The sequence below is a fragment of the Pristiophorus japonicus genome, chromosome 18 (assembly GCF_044704955.1).
Source record: "Pristiophorus japonicus isolate sPriJap1 chromosome 18, sPriJap1.hap1, whole genome shotgun sequence".
In the NCBI taxonomy this organism is placed as follows: Eukaryota; Metazoa; Chordata; class Chondrichthyes; family Pristiophoridae; genus Pristiophorus; species Pristiophorus japonicus.
Genome location: NC_091994.1, coordinates 106,947,216 through 106,961,653, shown reverse-complemented (window position 1 = coordinate 106,961,653; position 14,438 = coordinate 106,947,216). Strand labels below are relative to the sequence as shown.

Here is a 14,438-nt window from a genome sequence, read left to right as displayed (position 1 = left end):
GAATCACCGGAGCAGGCCTTACAGGTAGGGTGGTTAAATGTCAGATTGAGACTTAGTTTTCACCAGAGGGGTGAATTAAAAAAAAACTAATTGGCCCATTTAATCATTGTATTTAATAATAGCTTGCAAAAATAAAGCATCTTTTACGTAGTAAATATCCCAAGGCACATAAGAAGAACAGAGTAAAAATAGAAGAGTTTTGGGAGGTAACTGAAGGGTGGAGGCTTTTTAAAAGTGGGGAGAGAGGTAGCAAGACAGAAGGGTTTCGGGAGCTTGATAATAGGGCCGCATTGGCTGAAGGCTTGGGCGCGAAGATGAAACAGAGGGGGAGGAGGGATGTACAAGAGGCCAGACTCAAGTTGAGGGCATGCAATGGCAAGTAGGGCTGGAGGAGTTTACAGTTAGTCGATTTGTGAATAAGGCTTTTGAATTCAATGTATCGGCAGATGGGGAACCAATGGTTATCGGCATGCACAGTGGAGCAAGGAAAGTGACATTTAGTGCAGAATAGGATATAGACAGTGGAATCTTGCATTGAGATGAATTTTATGGATGGTGGAACTTGGAAGGCTGGCAATGATGTATCGTGACCTTGAGCACCTCGTCCCCTTTTGGTCAATTGGAGGCAGTGCAGAGAAGAACAGAGACTGGGATCTAGTGTTAGAAGCCTGAGTCATAAGGAAACTTGGGATTTTCAATTTTGAAAGCAGAAGTGTATAAGGCAGTAAATGGCATGGAAACGGTAAGTCCAGAAAATTGTGAGAGTACGACCAGGGGACATAGGTTCATACTAGTAAAAAGGCAAATTTAAGGCTCACATGAGAAAATTCTTTACAAAGTGGTTAATAGATGGAATGAACTCTCAAATATAGTGGAGGTAAAAACCCTGACATTTTAAAAACCAATTAGTTGTTGAAGTGTGGGGACTTTAGAGTCATTTGGGATAGGTGATAATGATCTTGTGAAAATGATGGCGATCCTAGAGGTGACAAAGACGTGGGTGAAGATTTCAGCAGTGGTGAGAGAAAGGTAAGGACAGAAGTGTTGCCAAAGTGGTGATGGCGGTTTTGGTGGTGGATATGATATGGGATTCAACCGTCTTTTGTGAGTCCCTCCTGAGGTGTCTTTTGATCCTTAGGAGGTCGAGGAACACATTACAAAAATAAAATTGAACACATTAAAGCTAAATCGGTTGAATTTGCTCATGTGCGGCACCCAAGCTTTAATTATTTTATTCTATCCTACCATCATGTGCCAAAGAGGCGTAGCTGTGGTGGGAAAAAAACATATTTCCAAGCACCTTGCATTGAAGTGATATTCAATTAATTGCCTCTGGAATTGATCTTAAGGTAGCAAGGAATAAGAACAGAAAATGCTGCAAATGCATAAAGAGTCTGTCGGGATAAGAAAGAGAAAAGGCGTGTTAATGTTTTGAAGGAAGCACCTCTTCCACCTGGATCACTTTCATTGCTTTCAGGTTCTGACAGACCTGCCGTGTATTTTCAATATTTCCTGTTTATATTTCAGATTTCCAGCATTTGTGTTTTTTTCTTTTTGATCTCTTGGTAACGAGGAGTTGTACTCACATTGCTGAATTCCACTGATCACCCTTTTGTTCTTGCCAATCATGGAGCCACAATCCATTGGGGGTGAGCACAGATCAGTATAAGGGCACAAACAAAATACTACCAGTGTCAATCCCTGTAAGAGAAAGCTGAAAAATGGATTCATTTTTGGAAAATAAATCTCTACTTGTTCAGGTTCTTCAGAGACAAAATATGTTGGAACAAACACTTTCTTTGAGGATATGAGCCCTCTTTTTCTTCTCCGTTCTCTTGTCTAAAGAACATAAGAAATAGGAGCAGGAGTTGGCCATTTGGCCCTTCGAGCCTGCTCCGCCATTCAATAAGATCATGGCTGATCTGATCGTGGGCTCAGCTCCACTTCCCTGCCTGCTCTCCCCATAACCTCTATTCCCTTATCGCTCAAAAATCTCTCTATCTCCGCCTTAAATATATTCAATGACTCAGCCTCCACAGCTCTCTGGGGCAGAGAATTCCACAGATTTACAACCCTCTGAGAGAAGAAATTCCTCCTCATCTCAGTTTTAAATGAGCAGCCCCTTATTCTAAGACTAGGTCCCCTAGTTTTAGTTTCCCCTTTGAGTGGAAATATCATAGAAACATAGAAAATAGGTGCAGGAGCAGGCCATTCAGCCCTTCTAGCCTGCACCGCCATTCAATGAGTTCATGGCTGAACATGAAACTTCAGTACCCCCTTCCTGCTTTCTCGCCATAACCCTTGATCCCCCGAGTAGTAAGGACTTCATCTAACTCCCTTTTGAATATATTTAGTGAATTGGCCTCAACTACTTTCTGTGGTAGAGAATTCCACAGGTTCACCACTCTCTGGGTGAAGAAGTTTCTCCTCATCTCGGTCCTAAATGGCTTACCCCTTATCCTCAGACTGTGACCCCTGGTTCTGGACTTCCCCAACATTGGGAACATTCTTTCTGCATCTAACCTGTCTAAACCCGTCAGAATTTTAAACGTTTCTATGAGGTCCCCTCTCATTCTTCTGAACTCCAGTGAATACAATCCCAATTGATCCAATCTTTCTTGATAGGTCAGTCCCGCCATCCCGGGAATCAGTCTGGTGAACCTTCGCTGCACTCCCTCAATAGCAAGAATGTCCTTCCTCAAGTTAGGAGACCAAAACTGTACACAATACTCCAGGTGTGGCCTCACCAAGGCCCTGTACAACTGTAGCAACACCTCCCTGCCCCTGTATTCAAATCCCCTCGCTATGAAGGCCAACATGCCATTTGCTTTCTTAACCGCCTGCTGTACCTGCATGCCAACCTTCAATGACTGATGTACCATGACACCCAGGTCTCGTTGCACCTTCCCTTTTCCTAATCTGTCACCATTCAGATAATAGTCTGTCTCTCTGTTTTTACCACCAAAGTGGATAACCTCACATTTATCCACATTATACTTCATCTGCCATGCATTTGCCCACTCACCTAACCTATCCAAGTCACTCTGCAGCCTAATAGCATCCTCCTCGCAGCTCACACTGCCACCCAACTTAGTATCATCCGCAAATTTGGAGATACTGCATTTAATCCCCTCGTCTAAATCATTAATGTACAATGTAAACAGCTGGGGCCCCAGCACAGAACCTTGCGGCACTCCACTAGTCACTGCCTGCCATTCTGAAAAGTACCCGTTTACTCCTACTCTTTGCTTCCTGTCTGACAACCAGTTCTCAATCCACGTCAGCACACTACCCCCAATCCCATGTGCTTTAACTTTGCACATTAATCTCTTGTGTGGGACCTTGTCGAAAGCCTTCTGAAAGTCCAAATATACCACATCAACTGGTTCTCCCTTGTCCACTTTACTGGAAACATCCTCAAAAAATTCCAGAAGATTTGTCAAGCATGATTTCCCTTTCACAAATCCATGCTGACTTGGACCTATCATGTCACCATTTTCCAGATGCACTGCTATGACATCCTTAATAATTGATTCCATCACTTTACCCACTACTGAGGTCAGGCTGACCGGTCTATAATTCCCTGTTTTCTCTCTCCCTCCTTTTTTAAAAAGTGGGGTTACATTGGCTACCCTCCACTCCATAGGAACTGATCCAGAGTCAATGGAATGTTGGAAAATGACTGTCAATGCATCCGCTATTTCCAAGGCCACCTCCTTAAGTACTCTAGGATGCAGTCCATCAGGCCCTGGGGATTTATCGGCCTTCAATCCCATCAATTTCCCCAACACAATTTCCCGACTAATAAAGATTTCCCTCAGTTCCTCTTCCTTACTAGACCCTCTGACCCCTTTTATATCCGGAAGGTTGTTTGTATCCTCCTTAGTGAATACCGAACCAAAGTACTTGTTCAATTGATCCGCCATTTCTTTGCTCCCCGTTATGACTTCCCCTGATTCTGACTGCAGGGGACCTACGTTTGTCTTCACCAACCTTTTTCTCTTTACATACCTATAGAAACTTTTGCAATCCGCCTTAATGTTCCCTGCAAGCTTCTTCTCGTACTCCATTTTCCCTGTCCTAATCAAACCCTTTGTCCTCCTCTGCTGAGTTCTAAATTTCTCCCAGTCCCCAGGTTCGCTGCTATTTCTGGCCAATTTGTATGCCACTTCCTTGGCTTTAATACTATCCCTGATTTCCCTAGATAGCCACGGTTGAGCCACCTTCCCCTTTTTATTTTTACGCCAGACAGGAATGTACAATTGTTGTACTTCATCCATGCGGTCTCTAAATGTCTGCCATTGCCCATCCACAGTCAACCCCCTAAGTATCATTCGCCAATCTATCCTAGCCAATTCACGCCTCATACCTTCAAAGTTACCCTTCTTTAAGTTCTGGACCATGGTCTCTGAAATTACTGTTTCATCCTCTCTGCATCCACCTTGTCCAGCCCTCTCATTATCTTATAAGTTTCAATAAGATCACCTCTCATTCTTCTGAACTCCAATATGTATAGTCCCAACCTACTCAACCTTTCCTCATAAGTCAACCCCCTCATCTCTGGAATCAACCTAGTGAACCTTCTCTGAACAGCCTCCAATGCAAGTATATCCTTCCTTAAATACGGAGACCAAAACTGTCCGCAGTACTCTAGGTGTGGCCTCACCAATACCCTGTACAGTTGTAGCAGGACTTCTCTGCTTTTATACTCCATCTCCCTTGGTCTTCCGAGACCACAACCCCCTCAAAGGAATTGCTTGCTCCTGAACCCCTTCCAGTGCTGTTCAGGGTGGTTTATTGGATGATACCCAAAAGCAACCTGGCAGTGAGTTCTGCTAGTGGTGACTTTCTATTTTTCTTTTTTCCTCCTGAATTCCTCGGCACCTATCCAGCAGAATGGTAGCTCGGTATCATGGGGGTCTGAATCAGTGCCTCCCTCCCTTACCCCCTTACCTCCTGACCTCCTAGTTGCCACTGTTATGGACAGAAATGGGGTGCTGCATCTTTAACAATCATCTCAAGTCTGCAAGATCGGGCCCACCCACATAAAACAAATATGTGAGGAGGAGGCTATGCTTAAAACACCTTCAGTTTAATGCACTCTCCTGCTGCCAAGTCCCTGGCATTGATTTTTATGGTGCACTGTGCAGCATTCAAAGTAGATGGTTTTTCACTTGCCCTGCATATGTATAAAATTATGAGGGGCCTCGATAAAGTGGATAGGAAGGACCTATTTCCCTCAGCAGAAAGGTCAATAGCCAGGGAGCATTGATTTAAAGTAATTGGTAGAAGGATTAGAGGGGAGTTGAGGAGATCTGGAACTCTGCCTGAAAGGGTGGTCGAGGTAGAAACCTTCATCACATTTAAAAAGTACTTGGATGTGCACCTGAAGTGCCGTAACCTACAGGACTATGGACCAAGAGCTGGAAAGTGGGATTAGGCTGGATAGTTTTTTTTTGGCCAGCACAGACATGATGAACCAAATGGCCTCCTTCTGTACTGTTATTCACTGTCCAAATTTGTGGGGAAATTACTTTTTAATTATATTTAAGTTTCTTTGCAAATAATTAAAATAGAAGTGGAGTGTTTTTTGTGTCAGTGGTCACCCCGCACTAATATAAAACCGGCAGAACTCCTGTATTGCCATCAATACCTTTGCAATGTCACTTTCAGGAAGCCAGCGTTCTTTGGATCCCCCATTGCCAATTTTCAACAAATTCGAAAAGATTTCCCCTTTTCAAACTTGGAAATTCAACTGCTTAACTATTTCCACAAACACATTCTTGTGTTGCACATAATCCAGTAAATTCTGCGTGTGAACCTGTTGGAACATCGTGTTTGCTTTTCTTATGAATGAGACCACCTAACTCCTGTGAATCAGGAATTCTTTATAGAGGTCCCTTTCACAGATGGAGTAAACATATCGACTACTTACAGGTACAGAATTCTAGTTATATAAAATATTAACTGTTGTATAGTTTAGATAAACAAAATTTGCATTTTTATGAATGTTTTCATGCAGCATGTTGATCGTCTGTTACCTGTTATGATTTAGCTGGTGGTAGTATTGCAAAATGTTTGAGGGAGTTATTGTAAGAGAATTAGCATGGTTGGAGCTGATACTCCTTGATGGGGAAAGCAGAGCATGGCTTTTATTTTAAACTGCAGGTGACCTGCAGAGAAGGTAGTTCTGGTTCACTTGTTTAGTTTAGATGGAATAAATGATGTACACTCGATGGCCATAAACTCAAATTTTATTGAACTGCATTTGTCTCACACACATATGTGCAGTGAAAATTGTTTTGTTTCAACTGCTCAGTTCTAAGGTTAAGCCCTCAATTAAAAATAGCATGCAGTCATATTCAGTGTTCCCATTTGGCTGTGGGGCTGCGTCGCTGTCTGAAGCTCCCATGCCGGTCGCTTGCCAGTTTCTCAATGGAAAAGCCACGTGCACGGAAATTTGAATGGGTCACCAAAAAATTAGAGGGAACGTTGGTCATATTTTATGTTGCAAAAATATCGATGCACTATACTTTTTTAAAAAACTGTTTCTTTTCATTTGCTGTAACTGGTGTACTCCTCCCTACAGCATCCTGGAAGATAAGTCAATGATTTGCACAATCTCCTCTGTTGAGGCTTTTGTGAGGATTTTATTTTAGATCTTTCTATTCCTGCTATTGGCTACTTCCATAGAGCCTACCACTGGCGATATCGTTCAAAGTCACGCCCTTGTGGTTTGACTTGTTGGAGCGTTGGAAGCTAGTTATACTAACTGCACAGGTACCCTGTCTCCTGTTGCAGAATAAAATAAACGGCGGCAACAATACATAATGGCAGCCAGGTGGACAGGCGAGTGCATGCATTTTCACATTGTACTCTGTGGCTGTCGTGTATCTCCTGGTGGTCAATCTGCTATTACCCATCCTGGGGAAAATAATACTCATCACTGGCTGGGTTTGATTTGTGTAAAAAGAAAAAAATCTTGTGTTTATGTTGCGCAGCATGTATAAACACTTGATTGAGAAATTTAGCATCTGCCAGTTTAAATAATTTATCCTTATTGCAAATTACCCGCAATAGAGAATGTATTTTAGTGTAGGAATGGGTGCAAAGGAGCTCTTAAACCCCCGAATCAAGAGTTCACTGGATATTGACCATTGAGATCATCCATTTTTTTGACAGTATATGGACATTTTTCACATGAAGTTAACAATAAATGTCAGTATCTGCTGCACACTTTAAAACTTCTCCAACAAATTAGCCCCTTTTCTGTATGTCCCCACCACACACACACACACACACACACACACACACAATGTAATCAGGGGTACCCACTTTTGCCTCAAATGGACAGCTCCACAAAGGTTGCCCTCATTGCTTCTTGCTCAGCCTACCAGCAGGGGCACTAAAGAGAACCTCCCAGATATTTGTTTTTCTCCTCTCTTCTGCAAATCTAGCTGTGATGGGCAAATCTCACATCCCGGGGAAGCATATGTGCGATTGCCAGTTGACAATGATTTGAGCTCTGTGGTCTCCCAATTGGCAGTGCAGCATTCTAACCTTGCTAAATTGTCTTGTCTGCACACAATAAAAAATTGTGATGCAGTTTATTTTATGAGGATTGTGGCATCATTTTTGCAGAAGTTTAAAAAAATAATAGAATTGGATTCAGTTTGTTGTCAGAATAATATTCTGCTCCAGTAATTCTCCTTTAATGCAATGAATGTTTTGTTTTCATGAAGTAGAATAATGTACATGTTGAAAGATGGTGCTGGTGCTCAAAGGGTTATAATTTATTCTATATAGGCCAAAGAGAGAGCGCTGTTGGAAGTGAACAAAAAAATGATAAAGTGTGGCCCTGTGGGGATGTTTCCAGGAATATCCCATTTGCAGATCAACTTTTTACTTTCATGGGTTTTTCTTTGTAGGAACACCATGGATTGTTATTCCTAAATATATGCATTTCTATTGGAGTCCATTATCTAACTGTGGTGTATTTGCTTTTCTTGTTAAAAGCACCTAATATCCTTCATTATATTCCTTTTGTGATCACACCCTGTCCACAACGAATGCCGTTTATCTGTTGAGGAAGGAGTTTGTGTAAATTTACAATGGCTTCTCGGTTTTTTCCAGTCATGTAGTGGAGAGACCAGAACAGCAAAAAAAAAATCAGGCAGTTCTTTGGAACAGATCCTGCTGAAGACAAGTCTGTTGTTTCAGCCGTTTGGCCATTTGTCAGCAATTCTTTCGACTTCTCTCCTGTGCTGTTGCTTGGCAACATGGGCTGGAGCAATCAAACCATGGCCAAAGCAATTCAGAGAGCAGATTGTTGGGTGATTTATTAGCGAGGCTGTGAGCTGAGTGAGCTAGGCAGCTGAACTGGAGCCTTAAGCAGGGAAGCATAGCAAAACCAACAGCACTTGGATGCTGTTTTATAGACGGACCTGCAGTATTGCTGAATAAATAATAAAGGTGCAGCAATTAAATGAGGCAAAGACTAAACGTTCAGGTATAATTAGAGGTTATCCCTCCAGTTACACTTTACATTCAGACCTAATTAACCAAGCTAGGTAAAGCAGTGGTCTGACTCAGGACAAATATGTATTCCGCTGAGGTTGGACAGAATAAAGTAGGGAATTTGCCATTGTAATAGTCCATGCCTCCTGTTTTTATTTATCAAGCCACCTAATGCGCTTGTGGTAAGGCTGAAACAATGTTCAGCCATCTTATATTAATATTGTGCAGTTAAAATATGAACAGGCATTCCAAAACACTAGGAAAATTGTGACTTGGCAACAAAAGCAGATTAAACCCTGAAGTAAAAACAGAAAATGCTGGAAGCACTCAGCAAGCAAAGCGGCTTCTGCAGAGCGAGGAAAGCAGCTCGGTTATCGTTTCAAGTTTGTGACCCTTCGTCTGACGAAAGGTCATAGACCTGAAATGTTAATTGAACCTTTTTATTTCAGACTTCCAGCATCTGCAGTATTTCGATTTCTGTTTTATTGAATCCCTGAAGTATTTTCCTGTGTTATACATAGCCCCCGGCTGACTTTTTGAAATGATGTTTTAATAGAAGGTTATAAATAAGAAAGAAAGATATTTATATATCTTATCACGCCTCAGAAACATCTGAAAAAGCTTCACGTACAAGTAATTACTTTGAAGTGCAGTGATTACTGTATAGGAAAACTGCCACCATTTTGTGCACAGCAGGATCCCACAGGCGATTTTTGGATTGTTTTTTGTTGCTGATAATTGAAACGGTTATTGGCCAGTCCAGCTCACCTTTCTGGACTCACATCAATAATTGCCCATCTGTAAAATGAAGTACAAAATGTCTACATTCTAATTCTTTTTCATTTATTTAGCGTTTCATTAACCTCACAAGTATCTAAATTGGAAATGGTTAAAAAAAATACACTCTAATATGATTAATTGCAAAGTTAACAGGGAAGCTGTCTTTGGAAAATGCAAAAGCTGCATCAATACTTCCAGTTCTTTGCTGGCTTGTTACTGAAGATATATGGTAATTATTCTTGAAAGCTGCTCGTCAATCCTTGGAGCAATATTTATTTGCTGGTCTGTTCTATACTATAGGTCAGCAGTTTAATATCAGTTTTGAAAACAAATATTGCTACTATAATATGAAACACTTCAACCTTTATATCTTTGAGATTAGATTTTTTTTTAATTCACAAGTGCTGTGTGATGTGCATCTTGTAACCTAAATAATTTGTTTTGCCCACTGACCCCATTTAAAGAGGGATGATTTCCACATTTACCAATTAGCAGACAATAATGAAAACTCTTATTTTATATTTGTGTCGATATAGCATCTTTCATGTTCTGAAGTACCAGTCCCTGTTGTATGGTGACGTGTAGCAGTCACTCTGCACCAGCAATGTCCCACAAACAGCCATGAGGTGAATGTCCATGTCCTGAGAAATGCTGGCTCTTCAAACAGCCGTGCTTCAGGGTTTCAGTGTGCCATGCAGTGTTTTGAGAAGGACAAGGTGAAAGACTCACAGTCTGAGTGCTTCCGAGCAGCTGTGTACAGTATTCTGTTTCTACAATTGTGACAAAAACTGGAGAACTGAAGTGATTCCAGCTTTAACAGTTTGCAACTATTGATTTGGCTATCAAAATGCCAATGGGAGAAATGGACCATTCAGATAACGACAAACGGATGCATTAAGCCCTTCACTGAAAATAACTTCAGAAATAATGGCCTTTTTTTTTGCTGCCTCCATTTACTCCCCTTCTCAAGGTGGTAACTCGTATGGTTCCCCAGCCTCACCCAAATATGGGCACTTCATGTCAATTGATCTGAAAGTATCTGTAGCGCCATTCACAATTGCAGGATGTCCCAAATCGCTTTACAGCCAGTGAAGTACTTTTCGAAGTATTGTCACTGTTGTAATATAGGAAACGTAGCAGCCAATTTGCGCACAGCAAGGTCCCACAAACAGCAATGTGATAATGACCAGATAATCTATTTTGGTGATGTTGATTGAGGGATAACTATTAGCCAGGACCCTGGGGAGGACACCCCTGCCCTCCTTCACATAATGCCGTGGGATCGTTTAAATCCATCTGAGATTGCAGACAGGGCCTTGGTTTAACGTCTTATCCAATGATGGCACCTCTGACAGTTCAGTACTCCCTCAGTACTCTGAGGTGCGAGTGCTACCATGGAGTGTAGCCTGACACTTTTGTGTACAAAATGGCACCCTCACCCAACATTGACCCGTGGAGAACGATCTAGTCATTTAAGAGAGTACTTTCACAGTTTTACTTTCTGTTCCCAGGGATGCCAAACTCAATTGCAGCAACTCACTACTGCCCCATTGAAATTGGTCAATGTGGTATAGATTAGGTATTGGAAGTGCAATTATCATCATATGTACTTCACGATGTAGTGCACTTGCCCACTGAGCCATCAATGGAACCCTGCTAATGTAAACTTGCTTATAGCTGCCTTTTTGATTCAATGGTAGCAAATCTTCACCTCCAGAGCTTTAGTTCTTTTTATAATTTCGGACAATGACCAGGTTCCTTGAAAGCGAGGTTGCTTAATTGTTAGTCAGGAAAAATGACTTGTTTTGCGAAGAGAAAATTGAAATGCATTATATTAATGTTTAAATTGTTTATCGTGTTGCTGAAATAATGGGCCGTGTCAAGTTCATTCTGAGAATTGTTGTAATCCATGGCAAAGTTTACTCAACGTCCATTATCTTTGACAAGAAAGTCAAACCTTTCAGACTGCTTGTGTGCCTTCCTGCTTCTCTAAGAGCAGCACTGTGAATGGATTTGTGCGGCTCACTGGCCAAATGAAAAGAGCTAGTTAATCTGATTACAGGAAAGTACTTGCTGAATAAACGATGTGACAACATAGTTGCTTTGGTAAGATTTTAACTGTGTTGCTTGGAATATATATTGTGGGCTGTTGGAAATCAGTGATCCATGCCAGGTTTTATGTCTGACCGGAGACGAGAGAGTCTAGCAAGGGATCACATGTAAACCACCCCCTTTGTAGTGTTAGAGCAGAGAGTGACAAGGTATTTCTCGCTTGTATGCTCCCCCTCTGCCACTTACTGACGGCACACTGACATTACCAGAGACTAAGAGAAAAGAAAAAGGTCCTTCTCGCTTTCCCTTTTGTGCTTCAATTGTTGTCATGGTTTGCTGAAGTCAGGCCAAACCCTGGAGAAGTGCAAGCCTTTGCTGTGCTGTGTGTGTTGTCTGTATTATGTAGGGTGCCTCCAGTCTGAGTGATCAGTGGCTCGTAAAGAAAAAGGAGCTCTGTGCAGCACAATTTCCGCCATCTTCCTTGCTTCCCCTGGTGTATTTTCTTTCGCCCTCGTTGTAGGGCCAAAGCAAAGGCTGCTTTTTTCCTGCCTCCCTTGTTGATTGCTCTTGTTTTCTCTCCCCACAGAAGCGCTTCATTAAGGGATTGAGGCAGTACGGCAAGAACTTCTTCAGGATCCGTAAAGAGCTGCTTCCAAATAAGGAGACGGTGAGTTTTTTTTCTATTTAATTGATCTGTGTTGGTTTCTGGTAATCTGCTGGTGTTCGATTGGCTGTTTTTCTTTTGATTGTGGTTTCGAAACTTGTTGTGGAGATTTGAGGGGAAGCAGAGTGGTTTGGCTTATCAGCAAAAGTGATTTCAAGTAACGACATGTAGATTTTTCATTAGTAATGTATTTGTGAATCTCTGGTAGTGCAGAAGCTTCCGTTCCTACCTTGCAGGTGCCATTTATGTAAGGGGGAAAATATTATTCAAATGTACCCCCGACTGCAGCTGCAGAAAAGATAGATTTTCTGTTTAAAGTCTAGAGCTAAGTGTACTATTTAAGCTGCAAGCAATTTCATTTTTTGCCGTGAAGTCTCTCTCTCATTTTCTCTCTCGCTTTCTGCTGTGAGGAACTTGTGTACTGTTGTGTCATGTTTTTCATTGGAGACTGATGTACAAGTGACCTTCCTGCGGCTCATCTGCCACCCCTTCTTTCTCCACTCTGTCCTTTTTCCTTTCTGTTTGTTCAGTCTACAGACAGACTCACTGAGGGCTCCATGTCAGATACACTATCTTAACTTCTGACAAGCCAACTGCTAATCATCCACAGCTTGTGGTGGCTTTGAATGAGGAGGAATGGTGGTGGGGGGGGTCCGGGGGTGGGGGAAGGTTAAAGGTCCACGTTTCTTGTTTATAGAGTGAAGTAAATCAGGCAGCAAACAAGTGGTAGTTTGTTTTAAGGCAATTATGTCTATAGAAAGGTTCCTGGTGGGTAACATGCATAAACAGTTTTGGTATTCTGTCACCTTTCTGTTCCCATTGTGCATGCAATAAAACAAACCCACTTATGAGCATCTCCCTGGTTAGGTTCTGAGTTGTTAGCCAATATTTTTATTTTCGACATGATGAGTGACCACTGATTCACAGATTTGCAGTTTCCATGTGTGCAACTTAGATAGATTGTGCCTGGTGCAAACAATGTCCTTGCAGTGCATGTAATCTAACTCCCAATCGTCACATTTTTAAAAAAAAACTTCAACCATTTATTTTGTTAATTTGACAATTGACTCATCGTCATATGTGAAGAGTGGCTCCAAGTGTGGCCAAATATTAACGTAAGATTTAAGGCATGGAATAATGTTAATAGCCTGATGACTGTATTCGATGACTAATGCTTCTCGTCATGTAGTAATTCTTCATGAAGGGCAGCTCAATGACCTGTTTACCAGTAAAGTCTTTACATATGAAAACATTGGGCTGGTTTAAAGAATTTTTAAAATCGCACGATAATCCTTTCCTGACCCAAAATTTCACACATTGCCCTCCAGCCTTACGGAGAGTGCAGGGGTCACCACCTCTTAGTTGCTGAAAACACCAAAGGATATATAAATGTTTTTTAAACTTGTATTCCCGAGGTACCTTTTGCCCATTTCCCTGGTCTCCTATTCTGCTAACTGTAGCTTTCTCTGGTTCTCTTCTGTCTCTGAACATTTGTGGCCTGTTTTAGCTCCTTCATTCCTTCCTTGCCCCCACCCCACCAACCCCCCAAAATAAATCACTCATCTACATGAAAGGTGCCCACTGTTTATTCTTCAGAATGAATTTAAAGTTTCAAGTAACAATCTTTTTAAAGTCCTACTTTATAAAGTTGCTATATCTTTCAAGTAAAAATATTGTTATTTCCTTAACCAGCATAATTATCCACAGATTAAATAATACAAGAAATAAAAACATAAAATGCTGGAAAGACTCAGCGGGTCAGGCAACATCTGTGGAGAGAGAAACAGAGTCGTTTCGGGTCGGTGATCTTTCGTCAGAACTGACCTAAAACGTTAACTCTGTTTCTCTCTCTCCACAGATGCTGCCTGACCTGCTGAGTATTTCCAGCATTTTCTGTTTTTATTTCAGATTTCCAGCATTTTCTGTTTTTATTTCAGATTTCCAGCATCCGCTGTATTTTGTTTTTGTGTTAAATAATGCAATGTCTGGAGAGCCCCCAGCCAGTACTGCTCGAGTCTCAAGCTATGTTGTGCGAACACATTGAGTGGATCTGTCGGCCACTTGCAGTCCGTCTGAGAACTGCACAGGCAACTTGGCTGCAGTCTGATGAATCTCGCCATGCTTCTGGGGGCGGTGAATTGAACTGCTGTCACTTTGGGCTTTATACCTCAACTGCCACAGCAGTGTCAGTTAACTTCCTTTTCCCCCATTGTTTTCCCCCTCCCAATATAGATTTTGTGAAACCTCAATTTAGCTTGTCTTTCCTCTCTGCCCCAATATCAAGAACTGTTCCCCAACTGAAATACTGGAGCGACAATCTGCTTCTAGGCCTCTGGCAGCACATCAACCAGCTAGAAGAGGAACAAGATTGCTGCAGGATTACTTGCCCTCTGGGACAAGAAACACTGGTTTCTCTTTGCTACTA

At 41.8% G+C, this 14,438-nt stretch overlaps 1 protein-coding gene across 11 annotated transcripts in view; it reads left to right on the top strand.

The window, feature by feature from the left end:
- Nucleotides 1–14,438, top strand: part of rerea (arginine-glutamic acid dipeptide (RE) repeats a) — a 564,590-nt gene that overhangs the window by 450,344 nt on the left and 99,808 nt on the right. For all 11 annotated transcript variants that reach the window (XR_011587646.1, XM_070860497.1, XM_070860493.1 and 8 more), the window contains one exon: nucleotides 11,936–12,016. Coding sequence is in view for 10 of the 11 variants with exons in the window: in XM_070860497.1 (XP_070716598.1) it covers nucleotides 11,936–12,016 (81 nt within the window). In the remaining variant the exon portion in view is untranslated. The remainder of the gene's footprint in view (nucleotides 1–11,935; nucleotides 12,017–14,438) is intronic.